We start from the raw sequence: 21,657 nt of genomic DNA on the forward strand, positions 1-21,657 counted from the left end.
TTTCTGTGAAACATGGCAGAGAGACCTCCAGAAAGACCTAGACATACAAGCTCTCGCGCTGCACGTTTCGTTTCTAGCGATAATTGGCGCAAAAGTGGTGTTTCTAAACATGATGCATGCCCTTAACGAAGATCCAACTCTAAATCAATTAAACAAGTAACAAGTAATACAGACATATACAAAAACTCATTTATGCCTCAACACCATCCGCGATTGAAACTCATTACCGGACTCAGTTTAGACAAGCTTACTGTCGCTGAGTGGCTGCTTTTTAATTTCTGACTTTTGCAGCCACCGCAGTTTGACCGTCACAATATAAAACAAACTGTATACGTGGGATTAGTTCGACCAGGACTCAGTTGTAACTTGTACCGAAAACGATATACACGCGCGATAAACATCTAACATCAAGCGCACAAACACACTCGATAATAGTTGCTCATTAGTGAGATAATTTCGAATATCAATAAATAACATATGAGTAAACATCCATATTCGTTTTGACCTCTTTCCTCAGGTAAAGACGCATCACTTGATTTGATGACATTTACCAATCACCAAATTTACTGTAAGATGTATCAATTATAATTGTGAACCAATCACGTTGCTGCATTATATTGACCGAATGCAAACCGTTCAACAAACGGTAGAAAAAGAGATTAATGATCACGTGACAGAAATTAAAACATTTTTACTAAGTATTTAACGCTTGATTAGAAAAAATATTGATTGAAATAAAGCAATTACAATAAATAGTTTAAAAAAATGACAGACACTTAACATGTATATTCTTACATAATGAAATATTTTGGAAATACAAATGTAGGTCAAATGAAACTCTCCCAACGAATAGAGCAGCGTCTGTTGTCCATCGGGTAGCCATATTGTGTTTTGAACGGAATGTTGAAACGGTGATCTATTATGTATTTACTAAAATAAAATGGTTAAAGCTCAAGACAGAAAGAAATTGGTACGTATTTAGAACCATGGTATAAGCACTAATGTTACTGAAATGTCAAAAACTTCCATCAATTGCTATAAACCCAGAAATTATAAACTAAAATTTTGTTGAAAATTTAGAAAAAACCCGTTTTTGAGGGACAGTGTATTACATATTTTAAATTGGTCTCCAGTTGAATGGAATGGGTCTAGTTGAAATTGAATGGATGTTTTCCTTCTTTTATTGTTTCTTCTAACATATCACTATATACTTCCTTTTATGAATCACTGCTTTGATGGAAATAAATAGTTTCAAAATGAAAATCTTATCGTCGGCCATTTTGTTTTCCGCCGAGATCTGAAATTGGTGCGATTGAAAGGACATAGACGCTTCATTTCTTTACTGGGCTCATTTTTTATATGTTTGTTTATTTGATAAAAATATTTGTTTCTTTTTGAACAGTTTTCCTAAATGACATATCGACAGGTTTAAGAGAAATAATAGTGAAATTGAAGTATTTTTTAGCAAAATGGTCTGATTCCCGCGTACCACTACCAATCGGATCATTTGGCAAAGTTAAATTAGGCCTTTGTTCCATGCACTTTTGCTGGCGCTTAAGTTGTCATTATATTCAAGTTGTTTGTTAATTATTTTTCAGGTACATACAGATAATTAAGTCCTGGAAATGGCCAAAAACTATATTCATTTGATTTGATAGACGTTCATAAAGAAGTTTATTATGATGAAAAAATTGAAATAAATATGATAAAAATGTGACAAGTTACAGCTGATTTTCATATTTTAATCTCTGCAACATGGTCAGAGAGGTAGAAGCTGGGGAATCTGCCAACCCCACATACACTAAGTGGCTGTTAGATGCTATACACAAGGTCAAAAGTCAGAAACAAAGACCAAGTGATGATAGGATATGTCATGCTGTTAAACAAACACATAATGTTAGCAAAGATTCTCTTAAAGAACAACTTGAACTAGCAGTGAAGGATGGTTTTATCTTAAAAGTATTAAATAAAGGAATGTGTTCTTACAGAGATCCAAACTCTGGTCCTAGACCTAAGTCATTGAAAATCAGTAGAAAGACTGATTTGACAAAGTATATTATTAGAGCTCTGAGGAATAGTTCTGAATCTGGTCTTAGTGTTAAACAAATTGAAAAATATGTAGAAGATATTTATTCTGTAGAAGTTGAAGAAACTAGTCTCTTTGAGAATATCAAGGCATCCATTAGAAAGGGCATTAGTAGAAAAATGTTTGAAAAAGATGGCAAGCTAATTAAATTGATAGAAAGGCCAAATGCTGGAACTGGACCTAGCGACATAGCTGATGAATTTTCAAGTGACCATTCATTTTGCTTCGAAGAAGAAAATAAGGTGTGTAGTAGTTCAGACTCCAATTTTTATTTTCATCAGTGCTTGATCACAAAAAAAATGTATTTTTAGCCCATTTCATTCCATTGTCATGTTCATCAGTTGCATCCATTTCATATATTTATGTTGCATGTTGTTTGTTTTGTTCAGTTGTTATATCATTTACTTAGTGAAGCTAACAAGTTTTCTTAAAATCACTGTATGTTAACATTGCTTTTTATTGCATTTTCCTTTTTCATAAAAGTTTTGTAAATTTGTTTATATGATCAAGACAAGTTCTTGTCACTTAACAAACATCATCATATTTATATTTTACAAACTGTTTTTAAAAAGAAAATCCATATGTTATTAAATACATTGTTGTATTAATTACAGTACAGATGTAACCATACAGGCATTTACTGTTAATTCAGAAATAAAATGAGTAAAATAAATAGATGATTTTCAGGAGGTATGTCCCCCTTGTCCAGTGTGCAGCTTTTGTCTTGGTGATGAGAAAAAAAACAGAGAGGGTAAACCAGAAGAGCTAATCTCGTGTGTTGATTGTGGGAACAGTGGTAAGTAACACTTACTGGCAACTTTTCATTTTAAACAATGTAGAACAAAGTTAAATGTGACTTTTAAGATACTGCTGTTGTAAAATTGTAATATAACCTTTCTCTCCTGAAAATCTCCGCTGTTATAAGTACATTTTTTTTGTAAATGCTTACATCTCTATATCTTTCATTTACAACTGTCAATTTTTAGCTAGCATTGTTTTTGGTATTTTTTTTTGTTATCCCCCGCCGATGAAATCGGGAGGGGGGTATTGAAATGGCGTTGTCTGTCCGTCACGTCCGTGCGTGCGTGCGTGTGTCCGTCCGCAGCCATTTCTCAGTAACTAGCAGGTAGAATTTCATGAAACTTGAAATAAACATGAACCAACATACTGCGATGATGCCTGTCAAGTTTTTTTTTGGATTGGTCGATTTCCCTTAGAGTTATTGCCCTTGATTTAATGAAAAATGCCCAAAAATGTCCGTCCGCAGCCATTTCTCAGTAACTAGCAGGTGGAATTTCATGAAACTTGAAATATAAACCAACATACGGCAGTGATGTCCATCAAGTTTTTTTTTGGATTGGTCAATTTCCCTTAGAGTTATTGCCCTTTATTTACTGAAAAATCCACGTCTGCAGCCATTTCTCAGTAACCAGCTGGTAGAATTTCATGAAACTTAAAATAAATATGAATCAACATACTTTGATGATGTATGTCATTTTTTTTTTTCAATTGGTCAATTTTCCTAAGAGTTATTGCCCTTTAATTATTTGAAAATCTACAGATTTGTACATAACAAACCAACCAATTGGTAGAATTTCATAAAACTTCTTTCATTCTTTTCCGTGAACATTTATTATAAACATGTGAAGTTGTGTACCCACACCTGGTCACCACCTTGCTTTCGTCATACCCCCCCCCCCCCCCCCCCCCCCCCCCCCCCCCCCCCCCCCCCCCCCCTTTCCTTTTTTTTATTTTTTTTTTTCAGACTTTCATGAATATTTATCAACCTCCCAAGTTGTACTGTTCCCCCCCCCCCCCCCTCCGCCCCGTCCCCCCCCCCCCCCCCCCCCCCCCCCCCCCCCATTTTTATTTGTTTTCATTTTTAATTTTCCATCCATATTTCAATATTTATAATCAACATCGATGATCAATGACAATAATCGATGTTTTGTACCCTCACCCAGTCACCCCCGCTGCCCCTCCTCCCCCAACCAAAAAATAGCATTCATTTTCTGTTAAATTGATTTTGACAAATGAAATTATTTGCTTCTTTTGCTTCTTAGTAACATCCTTAACTTTTTGCCGGATATATTTTTTTGCCATTCCTGACCACAAACCCTTTCGGCGGGGGATACCAATTCATCGAATTTGCTTGTTACATTTGTTGTGCTAGCTGTCAAGACTAGAGTGGTTAGAACTAAAATTTATAATACCTGCTCATTTTGTTACAAAATATTGGCAACAATAATGAAATTAATATAATGAAATATATCCTGTTCTGATAAGAATAGCATTTTTCCAGTATTAATTGCTATTTCATTCAGTAATATTTTATTGCTACAGGTCATCCATCATGTCTGAAGTTTTCAGAAGATCTTACAGCAAATGTTAAGAAAACACGGTGGCAATGTATCGAGTGCAAAACATGTTTCTTTTGTCGGAAAGCAGGCAGAGAGGTATTTAGCTGAATAGTCACTTACTCATTGGATTTGGTTCAGACTCAAAGGTGATCAGGGTGTGCAATTGCTGTGTCTAACTCATCCAGCAACACATAAGAAAAATTCTGGATTAATAAAAAATATTTAGTACAACCAGTCTCAAGTTTCCATTATATGCATCAACACTGGCGAGCATAAATTACTACCTCACCTGAGCACAAAGTGCTCAAGTTGAGCTATTGTGGTCACCTTATGTCCGGCATCTGTCCAGCGTGCATCGTCCTTCGTCAACAGTTGACTGTTAACACTAGAGGTCACAATTTCGGCCAGTGGTAGCCCACTGGGCTAAAAATATTTGTCTGATAGCTCAAATATTTTGGTTTATTTGGCAGTATCTGCTTAGACTAGTGCTTGTATTTTTCTCTTGGATTTTTTCGTTTGAGTTTAAAAAATAAAACTAGTTAAATTGCGAATTCTCCCTTTAATTATTGCAAAATGACAATATCATAAAAAGAATTGTCAATCATTTTTAGCTCGACTATTCGACTTAGCACGGCGTCGGTGTCGGCGTCACACCCTGGTTAAGTTTTTCGTACCAGTCCATATTTTGACAAAGTCTTTTGAGATAAAGCTTTGAAACTTTCAACACTTGTTTACCATCACCATGTCCAGTTATAGGCAAGAGTACATAACTCTGTCAAGCATTTTGACTGAATTATGGCCCCTTTTGATTAGAAATCTGGGTTAAGTTTTTCGTACCAGTTCATATTTTGACAAAGTCTTTTGAGATAAAGCTTTGAAACTTTCAACACTTGTTTACCATCACCATGTCCAGTTATAGGCAAGAGTACATAACTCTGTCAAGCATTTTGACTGAATTATGGCCCCTTTTGACTTAGAAATCTTGGTTAAGTTTTTCGTACCAGTTCATATTTTGACAAAGTCTTTTGAGATAAAGCTTTGAAACTTTCAACACTTGTTTACCATCACCATGTCCAGTTGTAGGCAAGAGTACATAACTCCATCAAGCATTTTGGTTGAATTATGGCCCCTTTTTGACTTAGAAATCTTGGTTAAGTTTTTCGTACCAGTCCACATTTTGACAAAGTCTTTTGAGATAAAGCTTTGAAACTCTCAACACTTGTTTACCATCACAATATCCAGTTGTAGGCAAGAGTACATAACTACATCAAACATTTTGACTGAATTATGGCCCCTTTTGACTTAGAAATCTTGGTTAAGTTTTTCGTACCAGTTTATATTTTGTGTAAAGTGTTTGACATATGGCTTTGAAACTTTTATATCTTGTTCAGTATAATAGTCTCTATCAATAGGCAAGAGTACGTAACTCTCTCGTCTTTTTTGGCTGAATTATGGCCCTTTTTGAACTTGGAAACTGGTTCTGTTTTGTAAATGTCCATGTTTTGTCAAGACTATTTGACATATGGCTTTTAAACTTTAAACACCTGTTTATCATTATGATTTCCATCTCTAGGCAAGAGTACATAACTCTGACAACTATTTTGACTGAATTATGGCCCTTTTTGGACTTTCTAATTTGTTCAGTTTTTTTACAAGTCAGCGTTTTGTCAAAACTATCTGAACTGTGGCTTTGAAACTTTTAACACTAGTTTATCAACATGATTTCCATCTGTAGGCAAGAGTACATAACTCTGTCAACTATTTTGACTGAATTATGGCCCTTTTTGGACTTGGAAATTAGTTAAATTTTTCATATAAGTCCATGTTTTGCCTAACATATAACTTAACATATTTGCCATCATGGTCACACATTGCCATTTAGTGCAAGACTAATCGAAATCCACAAATACAGGAACATTTTTTGTTTAATCCATTTTTAGCTCACCTGTCACAAAGTGACAAGGTGAGCTTTTGTGATCGCGCGGCGTCCGTCGTCCGTCCGTGCGTCCGTGCGTCCGTAAACTTTTGCTTGTGACCACTCTAGAGGTCACATTTTTCATGGGATCTTTATGAAAGTTGGTCAGAATGTTCACCTTGATGATATGTAGGTCAAGTTCGAAACTGGGTCACGTGCCGTCAAAAACTAGGTCAGTAGGTCTAAAAATAGAAAAACCTTGTGACCTCTCTAGAGGCCATATATTTCACAAGAGCTTCATGAAAATTGGTCAGAACGTTCACCTTGATGATATCTAGGTCAAGTTCGAAACTGGGTAACGTGCCTTCAAAAACTAGGTCAGTAGGTCAAATAATAGAAAAACCTTGTGACCTCTCTAGAGGCCATATTTTTCATGGGATCTTTATGAAAGTTGGTCTGAATGTTCATCTTGATGATATCTAGGTCAAGTTCGAAACTGGGTCACATGCGGTCAAAAACTAGGTCAGTAGGTCTAAAAATAGAAAAACCTTGTGACCTCTCTAGAGGCCATATATTTCAAGAGATCTTCATGAAAATGGGTCAGAATGTTCACCTTGATGATATCTAGGGCAGGTTCGAAAGTGGGTCACGTGCCTTCAAAAACTAGGTCAGTAGGTCTAAAAATAGAAAAACCTTGTGACCTTTCTAGAGGCCATATATTTCACAAGATCTTCATGAAAATTAATCAGAACGTTCACCTTGATGATATCTAGGTCAAGTTCGAAACTGGGTCACGTGCCATCAAAAACTAGGTCAGTAGGTCAAATAATAAAAAAAACCTTGTGACCTCTCTAGAGGCCATATTTTTCATGGGATCTGTATGAAAGTTGGTCTGAATGTTCATCTTGATGATATCTAGGTCAAGTTCGAAACTGGGTCACGTTCGGTCAAAAGCTAGGTCAGTAGGTCTAAAAATAGAAAAACCTTGTGACCTCTCTAGAGGCCATATATTTCATGAAATCTTCATGAAAATTGGTCAGAATGTTCACCTTGATGATATCTAAATCAAGTTCGAAAGTGGGTCACGTGCCATCAAAAGCTAGGTCAGTAGGTCAAATAATAGAAAAACCTTGTGACCTCTCTAGAGGCCATATTTTCCATGGGATCTGTATGAAAGTTGGTCTGAATGTTCATCTTGATGATATCTAGGTCAAGTTCGAAAGTGGGTCACGTGCCGTCAAAAACTAGGTCAGTAGGTCAAATAATAGAAAAACCTTGTGACCTCTCTAAAGGCCATATTTTTCAATGGATCTTCATGAAGGTTGGTTTGAATGTTCATCTTGATGATATCTAGGTCAAGTTCGAAACAGGGTCGTGTGCGGTCAAAAACTAGGTCAGTAGGTCTAAAAATAGAAAAACCTTGTGACCTCTCTAGAGGCCATACTTGTGAATGGATCTCCATAAAAATTGGTCAGAATGTTCATCTTGATGATATTTAGGTCAAGTTCGAAAGTGGGTCACGTGCCATCAAAAAGTAGGTCAGTAGGTCAAATAATGAAAAAACGTTGTGACCTCTCTAGAGGCCATATTTTTCATGGGATCTGTATGAAAGTTGGTCTGAATGTTTATCTTGATGATATCTAGGTCAAGTTTGAAACTGGGTCAACTGTGATCAAAAACTAGGTCAGTAGGTCTTGAAATAGAAAAACCTTGTGACCTCTCTAGAGGCCATACCCTTGAATGGATCTTCATGAAAATTGGTCAGAATGTTCACCTTGATGATATCTAGGTCAAGTTCGAAACTGGGTCACGTGCCTTAAAAAACTAGGTCAATAGGTCAAATAATAGAAAAACCTTGTGACCTCTCTAGAGACCATATTTTTCAATGGATCTTCATGAAAATTGGTTAGAATTTTTATCTTGATAATATCTAGGTCAAGTTCAAAACTGGGTCACATGAGCTCAAAAACTAGGTCACTATGTCAAATAATAGAAAAAACGACGTCATACTCAAAACTGGATCATGTGGGAAGAGGTGAGCGATTCAGGACCATCATGGTCCTCTTGTTTTGTTTAGTCACAAAATCTATGGAAATATTTTGACCCCATTCTTCAATCAATTCTTCGAATAGTCGAGCGCGCTGTCATCCGACAGCTCTTGTTTATAAACTTGCAAATGGTCCCTTAAATTCAGTATCAGTTGCAATTTATCTTATTTAAGTTGATAAAAAATTCTGTCTGATTCTAATAATGTATTAATAAGCAATTTCATAAAAGGACTAAACACAGATAAATAACGTCTCTCACTTTCTTGGCACTTTGTATTCACTTATTCAAATTAATGATTATCCGAAATACCATTAAATTTCTGATATGAATTTGTAGATTTTTGCTTTAAAATGGACAAGTTTGCATGCTGTGCAAGAATTTAAATTTAATAGCATAAACTCGATCTAACGACTAAATTGTTTCGTAATTAAATGTCTCTGATCCAATGTATTTCCTGTTAAAACTCGATAAATATTGCAGTTGAACGGAAATGAAAGTACACTTTGGCAGGCTGCAGTTAAATGACGTAATTTTATGACTGGTAAACTTGCATACTGTTACTTTTTAGAAACACTATGGATCAGTGACTTTGATGCAGTTGGATCAGTCTGATAGTGTAAACATTTGCATAGATTAAATGGTTGTTTGCTGATTGTGAAAATATAGGTGGTAAGAAGCGTGTATCACTCAACAAACATGAGGATTATTGACAGCTGTCAAAATTATATACATGAAGACTTAGTATTGATTTCAGGGCTACTCGATTAAGCGTTTCAAGGTAGCCCGGTGGGCTTGCTCTGATAAAATTTAGTAGCCAGACAGAATTTTTAGCTCAACTATTCATAGAAAGTAGAGCTATTGGACTCACCCATGCGTCGGCGTCCGCATCAGCGTCCCGATTGGTTTTTGTATGTAAGCTGGTATCTCAGCAACCACTTGTGGGACTGGATTGAAACTTCACACACTTATTCACTGTGATAAACTGACCTACATTGCACAGGTTCCATAACTCTATTATGCTTTTTTACAAAATTATGCCCCTTTTTTGACTTAGAATTTTTTGGTAAAGGTTTTGTATGTAAGCTGGTATCTCAGTTCTCACTAACTGGAATGGATTGAAACTTCACACACTTGTTCACTGTCATGATCTGACATGCACAAAGCAGGTCCAATAACTTTATTTTGCTCTTTTTCAAAATTATGCCCCTTTTTCAACATAGAAATTTTTGGTTAAGTTTTTGTATGTAACACGGGTGGTAAACGCGCAACCCAATTCCCGCCGGGAATACGCTTAAAATGGGTTGCGTGACTTCCGGTGCTGGTGTTGCGCGTAAAAATAGACGAAATTGAGATATGTGAAGTCATGATTTTGCTTCGTATGAGACAAGAATATTTTTTCTCGAAAAAAGGAAAATGCTATTCGACACAAATATGATGATACATCGTATATATAAAATATCTGGTTTGTAATTTATGATTCGGCTCTATTATCACAAAAACTCTGGCGGCACGAAGTGTGAAAAAAGTATGAAATCAACAAAAATGGAAGTTTCTGACCTCATATACCTAATCTGAGGACATCTGATGCTTTTTATGATAACTCAACTGTTATATAGTAACAAATATCAAAATTATTTGCTTCAAATCCTGCTTACAGGGACATAATTGACAAAAAATCATCGGGAATGGGGTTGCGCACCGGGAATGGAGTTGCTCGTATACATCATAATCAGGGGTGTAAAATTCTTTTTCACACCACTCGCCCTGCAGGACTAGTAGCTAGTAAAATCTACTGGCCCTAACTGAACAGTCACTCGCCCTTATAATTGTCATTTTTAATACTGTCACGTTTTATGGAAGGAGTATTTATGCACAACAAGCAAATTTCAAATATAACACATAGCTGGTACACTACGTTTCCTTTTTGATTGTTCATTTTTGTTACTCTTAAATTTCTCTTTTACACCAGGCATTTTTCATTTTCTTTCACTAATTTTGTCATCTCCACCATCAAGTTGCTCTCCATAATATCTGCATCGATAGTAATAATAATCACAGTCTAACCCCTACCGTAGTTTCCCAGTGTCAGGAAAGTATTAAATATCAGTTATTTTCATTTTCTCAAGACTTATTTCCCGCAAAATAATTATTTTGAAAAGTGTCCTAAAATATGGACACAATAATCATCATCCACCTACCCGTCTTGAAAGTGAAAAAAAAAGTTGACGATCGTCGGTAATTATTCTGTTGATAAACTAAGTAATTGGCCTTGTTTTCATCATCAATTAACATCCTCTCAAAGAGTTAAAAGAAGTGGGTCGGTTTGACATCTGAAGTGAGATCAAAGCGGTATTGTTGCACGAGATTGTCATGGCATTACGTCATATTACAGTTTTCGCGCCATGTGACACATCACTGTCTGATCGTACCGCCTCGATTCTTTAAATAGATGAGAAGCAGAAATTAATAAAAAAGTTTCTTCCTTAATTTATTAAAAGCGAATGTGTAATATCGCGTATAAACTTAGAAGTAAATGTCTCAAACGAAAATAGTGGAAATCCTACGCCGCACTAACAGAAACCTTTTTACCAAAAAAATCGTTTTACTCAATGTATTTAAATTACTGCCGCTTTTTCATTATTTAAGATTTTTTAATTCTGTTTTTTGTTTTTTCTGGTCAGAAGTCTTAATTTTATGCCTATAGTATGTATCATTTATTTTCTCTTAGAAAGAAATAAGTAATTAAGATCGCGCTGTTTGAAATTTAAGAAATGATTATATGAAAATTTGACCGTTTTTATACAAATTTGCTTACATTTCCGTCGATATTTTACAGAAATCTTAATAGAATTCAAATTGTATTACTTCTCAAGCGGTGTTGAAAAATAGAAGCGATAATGTTAAAAAATGAATGCACTATGCGCGTTTTTTGTGTACGTGTCGATAAACAAAAGTAACGGCGATGTAAATTAGATATTAAGATAGGTCGCACGTGCTCTCGGAATGGAAAATTACCGTCATTACTTTTTGGTATCATTACGATTCGCGGGTAAATTCCAGTCAATCAAAGTAGCAACTGAACCATCTCAGTGTTTGTTGACGATTTTCGAGATGAATTGCATTAAAGGTACGACGTAAAAACCACTCGCCCGATTGGTCAAGTATACAGTGAGGTCCACTCGTCCTACCCAGACTTTAACTCGCCAATGCGAGCGGGCGAGTGGAATTTTACACCCCTGATAATTTATATAATGTATACGCGCAACTCCATTCCCAGGGCGCAACCCCATTCCCCATTGTTTTTTTGCCAATCTTTCCCCCTAAAGCAACATTTCGTTCAAGGGTATGTAATATTCATGACTGTTATACACGTGTTTGATCATTAGAAGCGTCACATTTCCAGAAAGAAGGCACAAGAGTTAGAAAATTTGCATTTTTATGATTCCAAACTTTTCTGACAGACCGAGCCAGCAGAGTTTTCATGATATCAGGGCTGATTCTTAAATTAATAATTTCGCATTTCAAACATATGATCTTTATTCATTTTTGTGTCGAATAGCATTTTGCTTTTTTCGAAAACACTCATAAATGTGTCATTATTTACAAAAACCAAAACCCACCTACCTCGATTTTGTATATATTGATGCGCAACACCAGCACCGGAAGCCGCGCAACCCATTTTAAGCGTATTCCCAATGGGAATAGGATTGCGCGTTTACCACCCGTGATGTAAGCTGGTATCTCAGTATCCACTTATAGGAAAGGATTGAAATTGCACACACTTGTTCACTGTCATGATATGACATGCAGTGCAAAGGGTCAATAACTCAACTTCGCATTTTACAAAATTATGCCCCTTTTTTGACTTAGGAGTTTTTGGTTAAATTCCTATTATGTCAGCTGGTATCTTAGTACCCACTAATGGGAATGGATTGAAACTTCACACACTTGTCCACTGTCATGAGCTGATAAGAACTATGCAGTTTCCATAACCCTATTTTGCTTTTTTACTAAATTATGTCCCTTTTTCGACTTTCGTATTCATTCAATCGACAAGGGTGTTGAATAGTCGAGCGTTGCTGTCATCCGACAGCTCTTGTTTGTTAGCCCAATGGCTCTGGACTTGGGATTTCTGAAACGCTGGTAGTGATGAGACGATGTGCAGAGATTTTGAACCTGGTCTGTAGGTTTAAGGTCAAGGTCACAATTTGAGCTGATAGTCAAATCTGTTTATCATATTTAGTGTCCAGAGCATAACTTATTAACCATTCAAGATGTTGATTTCAGACATGGAATGTAGGTAGGTTGTGATGAGACTATGTGCAGAGTGCAATTTTCATGAGTAGGTCTGTGTCTGTTGTGTGTGCATGCGTCTGTCTTCAAAGTTGTTTAAATGGTTCCAGTTCATTGAACATATGGGTCACTATGGTTAAAGATAGGTTTCCAGCTATCAAACTTAAAATTTTTCTCTTAAGTGATAATAGATGGATATCAGTCATGGCAAGAGTTTCAAGATTTGTCTGACATTTGGGTCAGACAACCAAGGATAACTTGTCTGACCTATTGGAAACTTGTCTGACCCGAAATATGTCGTAAAGAGATTGTTTTGCCGGAAGTGATGTGTAAAAAACCAACCTGCTCTGTATTGCATCAGACAAACAGTCTGACACCCTGACTCTCCATGTCAGACCTAGCCATTTTTTGGCCATTTTTTGTTGTACAGGTCCATTTGGCCGACAGGATTTAGCCAAGACTGAGATATAACCTTGATATTTGGTATGTGATACCAGGCTTTCAATAGTTTTATTTCAAAGTCAGATTAACCATGTGCTGTATTTCTGATGATAAGGTATTTAACCATTTTACACCAATTTTTTTGCAGGACAACATGTTATTCTGTGATTCTTGTGATCGTGGGTTCCACATGGACTGTTGTGATCCTCCTGTTACAAAAGCACCTAAAGGTAATTGAATTTTTTATGACAGCAGTAGAGACTTTGTTTCATTATACCCTCAGATACTAGTATCTGGGAGGCTATACTGGATTCTGCTCCATCGGTCCGTCGTCTGTAGACGGAATTTGTCCTCACTATTTCTCGGCAATTATTTGCCAGATTTCCACCAAACCTTGTTATTATTATCAGTACCAAGCCTAGTTTTGCATGTGCGAAGCAGTTTCCATTTGGATGATTTTTATGCCCCCTTTCGAGAAGGGGGAGTATATTGTTTTGCAGATGTTTGTCAGACGGTCTGTCGGTTTGTAGACCAATAGGTTTCCGGAGGATAACTTGAGAACATTTTGGCCTAGGATAACAAAACTTAATAGGGAGGTTGGATGTGACCAGCAGATGGCCCCTATTGATTTTGAGGTCAGTAGGTCAAAGGTCAAGGTCACAGTGACCCAGAGCAGTTCAACCGTTTCCTGATGATAACTTGAGAACCCTTGGACCTAGGATCACATAACTTAATAGGGAGGTTGATTATGACCGGCAGATGACCCCTATTGACTTTTAGGTCAGTAGGTCAATAGTCAAGGTCACAGTTACCAAGAACAATTAAGTCGTTTTCGGATAATGACTCGAGAAAGCTTGGGTCTAGGATCACCAGACTTTATAGGGAGGTTGATCATGACAAGCAGATGACCCCTTTTGATTTTGAGGTCAGTAGGTCGAAGATCAAGGTCACATTGACCCAGAACAGTAGAACATTTTTTTGCCAAATAACTAGAGAATGCTTTGGTCTAAGATCACATTTGATACTGAGGTCACTTAAGTCAAATGACTGGTAAATGACCCATAATTATTGATTTGAGGTCAATACGTGAAACATCCAGTGCACAGTGACCAAATATTTTGTGTTCCTTATCATGGTTCGCACAGGCCATGGAAAGTCCTTGAATTTGATGCCTACTCCTTGAAAACTACTTGAATTTTGTAACAGTCAGAAACTACTTGAAAACTACTTGAATTTAGGAGAAAACGTACAAAAGATGGCAAATAGTCCTTAAATTCATTGGGTGCGATGTGAAAACGGACAAACATTATAAACGGACCAAAATAAACTAAAAAACGACAAAAAAAACAACAGTTACCGCAATTAGGGACCGCCACAGAGTCGGCGATAATACAGTACGGTACTGTACTTTACGGGTTATATGCTCTTTCAAGTAATTTTCACACTGTGTAATTTATCTGCGATGCGTTGGTCATTTTTCCAGGAAGAAAAACATGAGTTCTAAAAAGTACAATTGTGTCTTTTCGCAAAGTGGCTTACTGATGACAATTATAAACATTGGCTACGGGAATTCAAAGGCGAAAAACGAAAATGCCTTTGTGTTTTTAGCTCACCTGTCACAAAGTGAGAAGGTGAGCTTTTGTGATTGCGCAGCGTCCGTTGTCCGTGCGTAAACTTTTGCTTGTGACCACTCTAGAGGTCACATTTTTCATGGGGTCTTTATGAAAATTGGTCAGAATGTTCACCTTGATGATATCTAGGTCAAGTTCGAAACTGGGTCACATCCAGTCAAAAACTAGGTCAGTAGGTCTAAAATAGAAAAACCTTGTGACCTCTCTAGTGGCAATATTTTTCACAAGATCTTCATGAAAATTGGTCAGAATGTTCACCTTGATGATATCTAGGTCAAGTTCGAAACTGGGTCACGTGCCTTCAAAAACTAGGTCAGTAGGTCAAATATTAGAAAAACCTTGTGACCTCTCTTGAAGCCGTTCATGGGATCTGTATGAAAGTTGGTCTAAATGTTCAGCTTAATGATATCTAGGTCTAGTTTGAAACTGGGTCTTGTGCAGTCATAAACTAGGTCAGTAGATCTAAAAATAGAAAAACCTTGTGACCTCTCTAGAGGTCACACTTATGAATGGATCTTCATAAAAATTGGTCAGAATGTTCACCTTGATGATATCTAGGTCAAGTTCGAAACTGGGTCACGTGCAATCAATAACTAGGTCAGTAGGCAAATAATAAAAAGACCTTGTGACCTCTCTAGAGGCCATTTTTTTCATGGGATCTGTATGAAAGTTGGTCTGAATGTTCATCTTGATGATATCTAGGTCAAGTTTGAAACTGAGTCTCGTGCGGTCAAAAACTAGGTCAGTAGGTCTAAAAATAGAAAAACCTTGTGACCTCTCTAGAGGCCATACTTATGAATGGATCTTCATAAAGATTAGTCAGATTGTTCATCTTGATGATATCTAGGTCAAGTTTGAAACTGGGTCACGTGCCGTCAATAACTAGATCAGTAGGTCAAATAATAAAAAACGTTGTGACCTCTCTAGAGGCCATTTTTAGCCCACCATCATCAGATGGTGGGCTATTCAAATCACTCTGCGTCTGTGGTCCGTCGTCCGTCCGTCCGTCATTCCGTCCGTCCGTCCTTCCGTTAACAATTTCTCGTTATCGCATCTCCTCAAAAAACTACCAGGGGGATTTTGACCAAACTTTGTCAGAATGATGTATTGGTACCCTAGTTGTGTCCCGCTGAAAATCAGACTGGTTCAACAATTTTTGAATGAGTTATAGCCCTTTGTTTATTTCTATAATTTACATAGATTTATATAAGGAAAAACTTTGAAAATCTTCTTGTCCAAAACCACAGAGCCTAGGGCTTTGATATTTGGTATGAAGCATCATCTAGTGGTCCTCTACCAAGATGATTCAAAGTATTTCCCTTGGGTCTAATATGGCCCCGCCCCGGGGGTCACATGGTTTATATGGACGTTTATAGGGAAAAACTTTGAAAAACCTCTTGTTCAAAACCACAGGACCTAGGGCTTTGATATTTTGTATGTGACATCATTTAGTGGTTTTCTACTAAGATTTTTCAAATTATCACCCTAGGGTCAAATATGGCCCCGTCCCGGGGGTCACATGGTTTACATAGACTTATATAGGGAAAACTTTGAAAATCTTCTTGTCCAAACCACAAAGACTAGGGCTTTGGCATTTGTAATGTAGCATCATCTAGTGGTTCTCTACCAAGTTTGTTGAAATTATCCCCCTAGGGTCAAATATGGCCCCGCCCTGGGGGGTTACATGGTTCATATAGACTTGTAAAGGGAAAAGCTTTTAAAATCTTCTTGTCAATAACCTACAACATTCAGATTTGGACCACATGTATGGTTTTGAGTGGCAAGATGAACCTTGACATGAGTTGACCTTGATTTTGACCTAGTGACCTACTTTCACATTTCTGTAGCTACAGCCTTCAAATTTGGACCACATGCATAGTTTTGTGCACTGAAAAAACCTTTGACCTTGACATTGACCTAGTGACCTACTTTCACATTTTTAAAGGTACAGGCTTCAAATTCGGACCACATTCATAGTTTCGTGTTCTGAAATGAAATTTGACCTTGATTTTGACCTAGTGACCTATTTTCACATTTCTCAAGCTACAGCCTTCAAATTTGGACCTTAGGCATAGTTTTGTGTACCGAAACAAACCTTGACCTTTACATTGACCTAGTGACCTACTTTCACATTTTTGAAGGTACAGGCTTCAAATTTGGACCACATGCATAGTTCTATGTTCCGAAATAAAATTTGACCTTGAATTTGACCTTGTGACCTACTTTCACATTTCTCGAGCTACAGCCTTCAAATTTGGACAACTTGCTTAGTTTTGTGTACCGAAATGAACTTTGCCCTTAAGATTGACCTAGTGACCTACTTTCACATTTCTGTAGCTACAGGCTTCAAATTTAGACCACATGCATAGGATTGTGTACCGAAACAAACTTTGACCTTGACATTGACCTAGTGACCTACTTTCACATTTTTGAAGGTACAGGCTTTAAATTTGGACCACATGCATAGATTTGTGTTCTGAAGTGTAATTTGACCTTGATTTTGGCCTAGTGACCAACTTTCACATTTCTCAAGCTACAGCCTTCAAATTTGGACCACTTGCATAGTTTTGTGTACCGAAATAAACTTTGACCTTAAGATTGACCTAGTGACCTACTTTCAAATTTCTCAAACTACAGCCTGCAGACTTGATGCACATGCATAGTTTTGTGTACAAAGAACTTTGTCCTTGAAATTGATCTAGTGACCTACTTTCACATTTCTCAAGCTACAGCTTTCGAATTTGGACCACATGCACAGTGATGTGTACGGAAATGAAATTTGACCTTGAGCTATTCATTAAGACTTGAAATTTGGAACACTCAAAAATGGCACATTGGTGGGCGCCAAGATCACTCTGTGATCTCTTGTTTTCATGGGATCTGTATGAAAGTTGGTCTGAATGTTCATCTTGATGATATCTAGGTCAAGTTCGAAACTGGGTCAACTGTGATCAAAAACTAGGTCAGTAGGTCTAAAAATAGAAAAACCTTGTGACCTCTCTAGAGGCCGTACTTTAGAATGGGTCTTCATGAAAATTGGTCAGAATGTTCACCATGATGATATCTAAGTCATGTTGGAAACTGGGTCATGTGCCATCAATAACTAGGTCACAAATAATAAAAAAAAACTCGTGATCTCTCTAGAGGCTATATTTTTCATGGGATCTGTATGAAAGTTGGTCTGAATGTTCATCTTGATGATATCTAGGTCATATTCGAAACTGGGTCAACTGCAGTCAAAAACTAGGTCAGTAGGTCTAAAATAAGAAAAATCTTGTGACCTCTCTAGAGGTCATACTTTTGAATGGATCTTCATGAAAATTGGTCAGAATGTTCATCTTAATGATATCTAGGTCAAATTCGAAACTGGGTCACGTTCCGTCAATAACTAGGTCAGTAGGTCAAATTATAAAAAACCTTGTGACCTCTCTAGAGGCCATATTTTTCAGTGAATCTTCATGAAAATTGGTCAGAATTTTTATCTTGATGATATCTAGGTCAGATTCAAAACTGGGTCACAGCTCAAAAAGTAGGTCACTATGTCAAATAATAGAAAAAACGACGTCATACTCAGTTCAAAACTGGGTCATGTGGGGACAGGCGAGCATTTCAGGACCATCATGGTCCTCTTGTTTGTGACAAGATAATCGACATCACTGCTGTGGGAGAAAGTGCATAAAAAATCACATGCCAAAAGCGAAAAACATAAAAACATTCAGTTATCTGCAGTCGACAACTAGGGAATTAATCTTGTTTACATGTTTGGTGCAGTGTTGATTCACTCACTCTATGATTGTGGTGAATGCCATCCAAACATTGTTTAATTTTGTCCTAAATTGGATTTAAATTGGTTATTTCATGTCTCAGCAACAGTGACATTGCGCCCATTTTAGTCTTTGAAAATGGAGGAAAACTACTTGAAAACTAGCGATTTAGGACCATCATGGTCCTCTTGTTTACAAAATTATGCCCCTTTTTCGACTTAAAAATTTTGGTTAAGGTTTTGTATGTAAACTGGTATCTCAGTACTCACTAATGGGAATGGATTGAAACTTCACATACTTGTTCACTGTCATGATCTGACCTGCACTAACCAAGTCCCATAACTCTGCTTTGTTTTTTTTAGCTCACCTATCACAAAGTGACAAGGTGAGCTTTTGTGATCGCGCAGCATCCGTCTTCCGTGCCTGCGTCCGTCCGTAAACTTTTGCTTGTGACCACTCTAGAGGTCACATTTTTAGCTCACCTGTCACAAAGTGACAAGGTGAGCTTTTGTGTTCGCGCGGTGTCTGTAGTCTGTCGTCCGTCAGTGCGTCCGTGCGTGCGTGCATCCGTAAACTTTTGCTTGTGACCATTCTAGAGGTGACATTTTTCATGGGATCTTTATGAAAGTTGGTCAGAATGTTCATCTTGATGATATCTAGGTCAAGTTCGAAACTGGGTCACGTGCCATAAAAAACTAGGTCAGTAGGTTTAAAAATAGAAAAACCTTGTGACCTCTCTAGAGGCCATATTTTTCACAAGATCTTCATGAAAATTGGTCAGAATGTTCATCTTGATGATATCTAGGTCAGTTTCGAAACTGGGTCACGTGCAGTCAAAAACTAGGTCAGTAGGTCTAAAATAGAAAAACTTGTGACCTCCCTAGAGGCCATTTTTTTTTCACAAGATCTTCATGAAAATTGGTCAAAATGTTTACCTTGATGATATCTAGGTCAAGTTCGAAACTGGGTCACATGCCGTCAAAAACTAGGTCAGTAGGTCAAATAATAGAAAAACCTTGTGACCTCTCTAGAGGCCATATTTTTCATGGGATCTGTATGAAAGTTGGTCTGAATGTTCGTCTTGATGATATCTAGGTCAAGTTTGAAAGTGGGTCACGTGCCTTAAAAAACTAGGTCAGTTTGTCTAAAAATAGAAAAACCTTGTGACCTCTCTAGAGGCCATATTTTTCATGGGATCTGTATGAAAGTTGGTCTGAATGTTCATCTTTATGATATCTAGGCCAAATTCGAAACTGGGTCAACTGCGGTCAAAAACTAGGCAGCATTCCCATTCACGCAAAAATCCGCGTAATTCACGCATAAAAAGTCACTGGCACGCAAGTTTTAAAATTCCACGGGTACAATGCACGCGTAAAAAATCTGACAGAAAATACATTGTTCGTCGATAAAGAGCCGAAATTCAAGTAATCAGACATTATTGTTGATCCGTACACGCAAATTACCGCAATACACACTGTTGACAATTTGCTACATGTCAAGACGAGTTGAATTTACATGCCGATAGCATAATTTAAGTTCCGCCTACTCCAGGTACTTGTGAGATTTTCGCGAGAACTGTGACAGCGAATCAAATAATTTGTAAAACTAGACGTGATAGTATTCAGCCAATCAACGACGACGTTGCATCTTTGACACTTTCCGATAATTGTCAACATGTGCGAGTGCAAAAACAACGATTTTGGACGTTTTTTCAACAAGTTGTTGAATAATTAAGTGGTCAGCTGGCGTCCACTACACAATTATTTGGTCCCCATTGTAAAAGAAAGACTCGTAAGCTGCTTGTTTATTAATATTTACAAAATGACCGGTTGCGGACTGACTTTCATCGGGCAATTTTTCATTTTATTCGAGTCTGATACTGTTCATGCTAAATAAGTATTACCCGCCGAGTTTCTATTTTATAACATTTTTTTTTGTTGCTATAATGTTGCAGCAAGATATAGCAGCAAAAAAATGTTATAAAAACTCGGTGGGCGGTACTTATCAGCGTCTGCTTGAATTTTTGAAAACGTTTTTTTTTTCAGAATTATGGAATAAAGAAAAACTCTTTGCATGGAAAATGATTATCTAAGAAAATGAATGGTCACATCAATAGTTTTTAGCCATATTGAAACAAGAAAATTATAGCCATCTTTTCAAATTGCTTCACAAGCTTGCTGGGTGTGTGTGGTGGGGGAGGGGAGGGGGGTGTATACTGAGTTAGAAATGATATTCATAAATTTCTATTTTTCAACTAGAAGTCTCTCCACTTTTCTATAAGGAGAAGTGACTTTTAGCTGTATCGATCCTAAGGTGCATGTGTAAAACAAACCACTGTCATTAACACAGGCTGAATAAAAGTGTCACTTCCCATATACTTCTTTATAATTTTGTTTCAGTTGGAACATTTTTTTCAATTTGTATGGTTGTACCCAACTTTTTTTATCATGTACCCACATTTTCTAAAGTATGTGGGTACATGTACCCACTTTTCAAAAAGTCAGTGGGAATGCTGACTAGGTCTGTAGATCTAAAAATAGAAAAAACCTTGTGACCTCTCTAGAGGCCATACTTTTCAATGGATCTTCATGAAAATTGGTCAGAATGTTCACCTTGATGATATCTACGCCAGATTCGAAACTGGGTCACGTGCCTTCAAAAACTAGGTCAGTAGGTCAGATAATAAAAAAAAACCTTGTGACCTCTCAAGAGGCCATATTTTTCATGGGATCTGTATGAAAGTTGGTCTGAATATTCATCTTGATGATATCTAGGTCAATTTCGAAACTGGGTCAACTGCGGTCAAAAACTAGGTCAGTAGGTCTAAAAATAGAAAAACCTTTTGACTACTCTAGAGGCCATATTTTTCAATGGATCTTCATGAAAATTGATCTGAATGTTCACCTTGATGATATCTAGATAAAGTTTGAAACTGGGTCACTTATGATCAAAACTAGGTCAGTAGGTATAAAAATAGAAAAACCTTGTGACCTCTCTAGAGGCCATACTCTTCATGAGATCTTCATGAAAATTGGTGAGAATGTTCGCCTTGATAATATCTAGGTCAAGTTCAAAACTGGGTCATGTGCCTTCAAAACTAGGTCATTAGGTCAAATAA

General features: G+C 37.1%; 1 protein-coding gene across 5 annotated transcripts in view; it reads left to right on the top strand.

The window, feature by feature from the left end:
• The first annotated feature begins 771 nt into the window (after positions 1–771).
• Positions 772–21,657, top strand: part of LOC123564107 (histone acetyltransferase KAT6B-like) — a 70,851-nt gene continuing 49,965 nt past the window's right edge. For 4 of the 5 annotated variants that reach the window (XM_053536749.1, XM_053536750.1, XM_053536752.1 and 1 more), the window contains exons 1-5: positions 824–970; positions 1,599–2,328; positions 2,774–2,882; positions 4,430–4,542; positions 13,293–13,374. In XM_053536749.1, the coding sequence (XP_053392724.1) occupies positions 1,756–2,328; positions 2,774–2,882; positions 4,430–4,542; positions 13,293–13,374 (877 nt within the window). In that variant the 5' untranslated portion in view covers positions 824–970; positions 1,599–1,755. Of the gene's footprint in view, positions 971–1,598; positions 2,329–2,773; positions 2,883–4,429; positions 4,543–13,292; positions 13,375–21,657 lie in introns of all 5 variants that reach the window. The other variant, XM_053536751.1, reaches the window with a different exon arrangement.

Source organism: Mercenaria mercenaria, chromosome 2, assembly GCF_021730395.1.
Source record: "Mercenaria mercenaria strain notata chromosome 2, MADL_Memer_1, whole genome shotgun sequence".
In the NCBI taxonomy this organism is placed as follows: Eukaryota; Metazoa; Mollusca; class Bivalvia; order Venerida; family Veneridae; genus Mercenaria; species Mercenaria mercenaria.